At 34.7% G+C, this 7298-nt stretch overlaps 2 protein-coding genes across 3 annotated transcripts; one reads left to right on the top strand and one right to left on the bottom strand.

Moving 5' to 3' along the window:
• Positions 1-366: 366 nt before the first annotated feature.
• On the top strand, positions 367-3614 carry psme2 (proteasome activator subunit 2). Of its 2 annotated transcripts, none has more exons than XM_026292667.1 (11): positions 367-562; positions 883-915; positions 1002-1064; positions 1175-1261; positions 1518-1566; positions 1662-1762; positions 1874-1942; positions 2022-2089; positions 2328-2382; positions 3054-3140; positions 3226-3614. In XM_026292667.1, exons 1-11 carry the CDS (start codon positions 515-517, stop codon positions 3304-3306), a joined length of 741 nt encoding a protein of 246 aa, XP_026148452.1. In that variant the 5' UTR covers positions 367-514; the 3' UTR covers positions 3307-3614. The 2 variants fall into 2 exon arrangements, with proteins under 2 accessions (XP_026148452.1, XP_026148453.1); XM_026292668.2 differs by having other exon boundaries at positions 368-562; positions 1665-1762.
• Positions 3615-3664: 50 nt separating this feature from the next.
• Positions 3665-6486, bottom strand: lsm5 (LSM5 homolog, U6 small nuclear RNA and mRNA degradation associated). Its single transcript, XM_026292669.1, has 5 exons — positions 6394-6486; positions 4274-4369; positions 4134-4161; positions 3963-4035; positions 3665-3829 (listed from the first exon to the last, which is right to left on the bottom strand). The coding sequence occupies exons 1-5, from the start codon at positions 6437-6439 to the stop codon at positions 3797-3799; spliced, it is 276 nt and encodes a 91-aa protein (XP_026148454.1). The 5' UTR covers positions 6440-6486; the 3' UTR covers positions 3665-3796.
• Positions 6487-7298: the final 812 nt, after the last annotated feature.

Below are 7298 nucleotides of genomic sequence, written 5' to 3'. Positions count from 1 at the left end.
TTATTGGGTTACAATTAATTACTGCATTAATCACTTTAATGTTGAGCTGGTTAAAGTGGTTAACTACCTTACTGCAACGTCAAAATAATAAACGTAATAATTGTATCAATAATTATAATCTAATATAATAAACATTGTGAAATACTAGATTCTACGTGAAAATTTGTATTTTTGATACTCCAAAAATGTACTTTTACTTGTAACAGAGTATTTGTATACTGTGATATTTTTACTTAAAGACTTAATATACTAACTTAAAAGATTTAATAATGTTAGTCGACACTTTTACATTGAATTTGTTTTGAGCGTGTGAATTCAGGAAAGTACCGCATTTGAGTGGATGAACCAGTGGGAGGTGCAAACTGGATCATCAGATATCAAATCGAAAGTAAGCTGGACGAGGAAATAAAACTCGCACTAGCGACACGACACGTATTTTTACTCTCCTGAGTCTCTGCACTTCGGATTTCATTTGAAGCCGAGACTTTATCTTTCATTGGAAAACTGCCTAATCATGTCAAAGACCTCAGCCTTGAAAATAAGCAGTGCGAGTGCGGTAAAGGTGAGTGGATGTTGCAGTAAATGCGCTATAGCCTACAGGTCAAACACCAAACGTCGGCTGTGATAATATGGATTTCTTCAAATAACTTTGCACTACAGTGAGTTTTATGCATTCACTTTCACAGGTGGAAAACACAAATATGTGGGAAATTGGTTCGGTTGAGCAGAAAGTCCCCCTTTTCCCCTAGTGAAAAGAAAACGAAAGTGAATCCGAAGGATTTAATGCAACATGAGTCAGCAGCTAGAACTGAATTTTAAGGTCAAAATGTTCGTGTTTTCATTCACTTCATTCGGTTTCTCTCTTTATTTTTTGTTTTACAGGTCGACAGCTTCCGCCAGTCACTGTATAATGAGGTTTGTAGTCATTTTTTATTGTGAGCGGCACATTTAAGTTTTGCAGCATTAGTTCCTTTTAAAGTTTTCTTTGTCCTGTTTTCCAGGCAGAGAATTTGTTCTCCAATTACATTCCACTGAAGATCATTCAACTGGATGGTCTGCTCAGGGTCAGCAAGTTTGATAGTTTACTCTCACACACACTAACCTCGTGGAATGACCTGCAGGCTTTGGGTTTTCTGTTGTTTCCTCTTATCCTGCTGCCTGTCTGTGTTTTCAGGAAGATGCCCTCAGTATCTCAGACATGTCCTCACTCCATGCTCTACTGGACATCCCCATACCAGACCCTCCTTCCCCCGATGAGGAGGTGAGTCCCCTTTTAGCCATAATGTGCTACAAACTTCTCGATCCACCCTCAAATACAACATATGTCTATAGCAACTTACATTTAGTCCATATTTTGCATAAACTAACTACATAACAGTGATTATGTATAAGGTAACTGTAAAACAGCTATGGTCATATTAAATAAGATAAGAATCAAAAAACCAGCTTTGCCATAAATAACAGAAAATGTCCTAAAATGTATTTTTGTAATTTTTTATCCAAATTTGATCTCACAGGAAATGGAGACTGACAAGAATGAGGACGATGCGAAGAAGAAGAAGAAACGTAAATAGTTTTTGTCATATTTAACGAGGCAGACAGATAACGTTTACACAATGTGTATGACGGTAAAAAAAGATCCTAATTTTTACTCTGTTCAGCAGCTCCAAAATGTGGCTTCATCAAGGGGAATGAGAAGATTATGATTCTTCTAGACAAAGTGAAGCCAGAGATTGTCGCTCTTCGAGAGACCATCCTCACTGTAAGTGAATTGATTTAAAGTTGAGAGTTGCAGAAAAATAAATGTTAAAGGACATTTTTAATCAAAGGATTTGTTTGCCTCTCTGATAAACAAATGTTTCTGTTTCTATAGGTGTCCTGCTGGATTCAGCACCTCATTCCAAAAATAGAAGATGGAAATGACTTTGGGGTCGCCATTCAGGTACTTTTCAGTGTGCATCATCTCCATGTATACTGTCCCAACTTGTTTTCGGTTCTAATGAATTATTATTTCACCACAGGAGAAAATCCTGGAGAGGATTGCTGCAGTAAAGACCAAAGTTGATGGTTTTCAAACCAACATTAACAAGTAGGTTGGATATAAATATCTTGTGGGTGCCTAAGTCTTGTGTAATGTGATGGTGGGAAATTCATGCATTCACCTGAGACATATTTGTAGATTTAGTAAACAAAGTACAGGTATTTAAAACGCTTCCTAAAAGCAGAAAGTGTATAATTTCTATGTACATTTTGGTTGATGGTGGTGCAGATTTATGAGTAGCTTTCCTAACTCACAGTTTTGAAACCCACTCTTTTTAAATGCTTAGGTACTTTTCAGAGAGGGGAGATGCTGTTGCAAAAGCCTCCAAAGAGACTCATGTGGTGAGTGTTAGAAATGCTCTTTGATTATTTTTAATATATAGACTACATTTAAAGAGGTACTCGTGTGGCTTCATCAAGGGGAATGAGAAGATTATATTCTTGTGGGATTTACACAGAACAAATCACTTTAAAGCAGCAGAGAAAAAGAAATCCTTTCCATATCCCAAATCTTTGTAGTCTGTAGTCTGTTTCACTATATTTGTCTGACAGGCATTACATGTTCAGTCACTTTACAATTTGAAAGTTACTCCAAAATAGATTTTTTTTTTAAAAAAAAGTTTTTCTGATACATTCAAGGAGAGTTTGTTTATGGGCAGAGAAAATTCTCTTACATCATAAGTTTAATAAAGAAATTAAAAAAATTGCACTATTACAAATGAGCCTGTCATTTTTTTAGACATATTTGGGTCCCACAAGAAAGCAACACTACAAATACATGATTTTACAGAATATGGATTGCTGCAGATTGTAAAATAAAGCAATAATATAAATCCAAAACCTAGTTTGTTTTTTAAGTACTTGATACTTTTAATAAACTCTGCCAATACGTTAGTGTCACTGGGTTAGTTAATTTCCTGTTTTATTTTGAAGTTAACACCACCCGTCCGTATATATATTGTTCTGGTTTAGTTGGTGGAGTGCTGATTTAACTCAGCTTTCTTTCCCTCCAGATGGACTACCGCTCACTCGTCCATGAGAAGGACGAGGCCATCTACTCTGAGATCAGAGTGATTGTTCTCGACATCCGCGGCTTCTACGTAAGTCAGCTAACTCCTAAGAAATGTTTACCACCATCCTGTAGTATAAGAATATTTAAAGTACATTTCCACCTCCTTACTTTAGGCCGAACTTTACGACATCATCTGCAAGAACCTTGAAAAGGTAATCAATCCTAAAGGAGAGGAGAAGCCCTCCATGTACTGAAGCGGAGGGGAAGGGAGTTTGTAGGTATCACTGGGTCAAATTGTTTAATGATCAGTTTTAAAAGCTGTATTGTTTGTTTGGTGGGTCCATTACTCACTAAACTCCCTCTTCAGTCAAAGTTGAATGCACAAGTAAATCAGTCATAAAACAAGTTAAGGTTTCAAACAAGTTTCACTTCTGAATTTTACTCTTCCACATCAATAAACAGTAACTGGATCAAGGTTTCATTACTTTAGTTGTGTACCAGAATTTTGCACTAAATTTAATTTGCTGTATATCTGTGAGTTTAAAAAAATAAAGCCTTTTTTTTCATATTGTGTTATTCTCCTTTAATAGTGACAAAAACTTATACAGTGTGTGATTCCTGATATCTCTAATTTATTCTTTTAAAGATTTAAATAAGAGCATTTCACAATAACAAAATCAACTAGGAAGCACAAAGTTTATAAGTCAAAAAAACAAAACCAAAACTGTTGCAGCACACTGGAATTTATACTTCAGGGCCCTCTCCACCAGGGATGAGCTGCAAAAAGGAAAAAAAATACATAGATATAATTTATACTGTAAATATATTAAACCAGAGAAACAGGTCATATGACAATTTTGAACCTACTAATTGAATCTAATGATACAAAACATGCAGGATATTTTCATACCATAGTGACATTATTCCCATTGAGCAAAATCTGGTCCAGTTTGGTTATCCTCCTTCCTTCTGGTGTGAGTTCACTTAAAAAAACAAAACAAAACAAAAAACATACATTATGACTAAAGTGTACTGGTAATGCGTGACAATGTATATAAAAAAAAAACAAGACATAACTTACAATTCTGTCACATCATCCAGGACCATATCTAAGTCAAAAGTTAAGGATAAACTCTGGGGCAATTGTTACAGTGTTTATTTAAAAATGTATATTACATTAAACATGAGTGTTTTTAAGAAACAGCAAGCTTGAAAGGATACTGACAAAATCATCAAAACCCAGCAGGGTGCCGACAATTTCTTTGTCGTTTTTCATGACGATGTGGATCCGTGAACCGATACATTTGTCCACAAGCTCTGAAAGGCAAAAAGAAAACATGAAATCACTGTAGTTTTCTTTTTGTCCACACACTTCAGTAGGCATCACTGGTAGTATAGATTTTTATTTTGAACATGTTTGCACACTTTGCATATTGTGAATAACTTCCCCTAAAGATTTTTACTGGAGCTAAGTGATTTGTGTCAATTAATGTAACAAATAAACATAAAATCAATTGGCTGCTATTTCAATAAAAAATAACTATTGATCCTACAAGGCAAAATTAATAAACTGATTGTTTAAATTTTAAAAAAGCCAACTTTTCTCTGATTATAGTTTGTGCTTTTCTTTCCGAATGTTAATTTGATACTGAATTTTTGGTTAGACACTTTGGAATATGATAAAAATTTCATTTTTTAAAAATTATTATTTTCTAACATTTTGACAAAACCATTCGACTTTTGAGACAGAAATCTTCGGATCAACGGATGAAAAAAGTTTTTGGCTGGCTAAACTGAGTCCAATAATAATGTCCAAATGTATTAAATAGCTAATTAACTGATGAGTAATTAAGTAAGTAAAGCAAAGGTTTTGTTTGATGCTTATTAGTAATGTTCATTCAAATATTTTTACATTTTACAATTCCAGCTCAAATGTGAAGATTTCCTGCTTTTCTGTTCAACTATTCTTGATTAATCTATTATTAATTTTGTCTAGAAAATGGCAGAAAAGGCAAATAAATAAATAAAAATGCCAATTACAGCCTTTGGAAGCCCAAGATGCTACATTCACATCTTGTGAATATTCATTTTACCATTGTGTGTGACATGAAAACCAAGAAAACCATCAAGACCTAACATCTGAAAACATGGAACATGTTCAGCAGTTTACTTAAAAAAATATCAATCTTTAAATAAGGCTCCAGCAGATCCCCATGACCCTAGTTAGGAATAAGCGTATGGATGGATAATAAGTAAAGTAAGCTGGTAGCTGATATCTTATAAAAGCTAATGTTTACAAAGGCGCAGCATCCATAGCCAACATAGAAAGCATGGGCCAAACGTTAGGCTGAGCCGAAATGTACGTATGTGTGGACAGGATTCCCAGCTGTATTTACGACTAGAGCTGATATCTTAAATTACAGTTGTGACTAGTCATTGACTTGAATGGGGAAAACTACTATCTACAATTACATTTTGACTAGACAAAAGTCCATTAAAGTTATCTGTAACTCGACTTTTGACAGGCAACTATAGTTTTTTAATTATTTCATAGATCGAATTACTCAGGGATACAAGAAAAAAAAAGACATAAAATGCAGCTGGATTGTCAGGTGATTTCAATAACTGTTTCAACATATGTCTTATCTTATAATACACATGAAAGGTGCATCATTTTTGGCTTCATTTGTCTGTTTAACAACCACTGTTGCCAGTAGATGTCACCCATGAGTGTATTGAATGAAGCTTCGAGTAGTGAACCAATTTTTGACACAGTGGTTCAGAACTTCATAAAGCCTCATTTGACCATCACTAGTGACTAGTTATAAATACGGTGTAGATATCTCAGATTACAGTTTTGACTAGTTATAAATACGGTGTAGATATCTCAGATTACAGTTTTGACTAGTTATAAATACGGTGTAGATATCTCAGATTACAGTTTTGACTAGTTATAAATACGGTGTAGATATCTCAGATTACAGTTTTGAGTAGTCAAATACAGAGTAAAGAAAGGAAACGATGTATCTCATTGTGTACACTACTTTTGGCCAACAGTGTAAACTTCAGCTAAGATTAGTTTACTAAGTTAAAAATGGGACAGCCTTGTCGAGACACTGAAGCAATAAGTAATACTTCAAATGCAGCCCTTGAATTGAGACACAGCTAATATACGCTAATACATGAGGAGTTAGCATAGTGCTAACGTAAACTAGCTAACTTAACAAAACATCACCAATGTCTAAACTCCTGTCTAAAATTCCCGACACCCGCACAGACTTTCTACATAAACACACCATCCCAGCGACACGCAAACTAAAGAAACGTCAAAATTTACAAACCCAGTGGGAGCATTTGTGACGGATTTGTTGTCTGAGCGGCCGCCATGTTGGATTAACGTAAACCACGCAGCAGGCACAACCAATCGATAGAAGAGCACCAGCAAACAGACATTACCAATCAATTAATCAACTGCTCCTCCTTCTAGATTAATCAATTGTAGCATCATACTTAAATTCGTTTATTTTCTTTATTGGTATGCCAAAGAAGTACAGAACTTGAACTGTAAAGTATACTGCAATTGTAACATTTACATTTATGAATAAGAATTTTAGCCACAAATAAGACAAAAAAATAAAAAATAAAAACTGAGTCCTGTGCTACAAACCTCTTAGAGATATGAGTGAATCCTCTGCATTTTTGGTTCCTGACATAGTAGTTAACCAGCACTGTCATGTACTGAAGTAGGCTATGCACAAGCACTGTGGTGAATTAGGCTCAATCCAGACTGTGCTGATCTCCATATATCCCATTCACACATAAAGCACACATAAATATTTTTGAAGTACGTTTTATTGGCTCCTCATTTCCCAGGCATCTCATAACAATAATTATTTTATTACATTTTCAAGTAATTTCATTTATATGTCCACCCTCATGTTAAGTGAGTGTCAAAGTAGGCTACTCCTTCAGGGACTGACAGCTTTTAACTTTCTCCAGATTGTGTCTGCTGTATCTTTTAAAGAAGACTAACAAAAAATCTAAAGTTATATTTCCTTTCACACTCTAATTTATCCATAGTTTACATTTTTGCCTCATTTCAGATAACCAAAACCTTTCTTTTCGTTTTTTTTTTTTTTGCATTGGTTCCTGTGGTTGCCTATAACTATCTGCAGAAGCTAAAGATCACTTTGTCTTGCATAATTTATCAGATGTAACAGAAAGTTAAATGGTTTGAAGACTGAGT

Source organism: Mastacembelus armatus, chromosome 20 (assembly GCF_900324485.2).
Source record: "Mastacembelus armatus chromosome 20, fMasArm1.2, whole genome shotgun sequence".
Lineage (NCBI taxonomy): Eukaryota > Metazoa > Chordata > Actinopteri > Synbranchiformes > Mastacembelidae > Mastacembelus > Mastacembelus armatus.
Note: the sequence above shows the minus strand (reverse complement) of the source record. Positions and strands in the feature narration are given on the sequence as shown.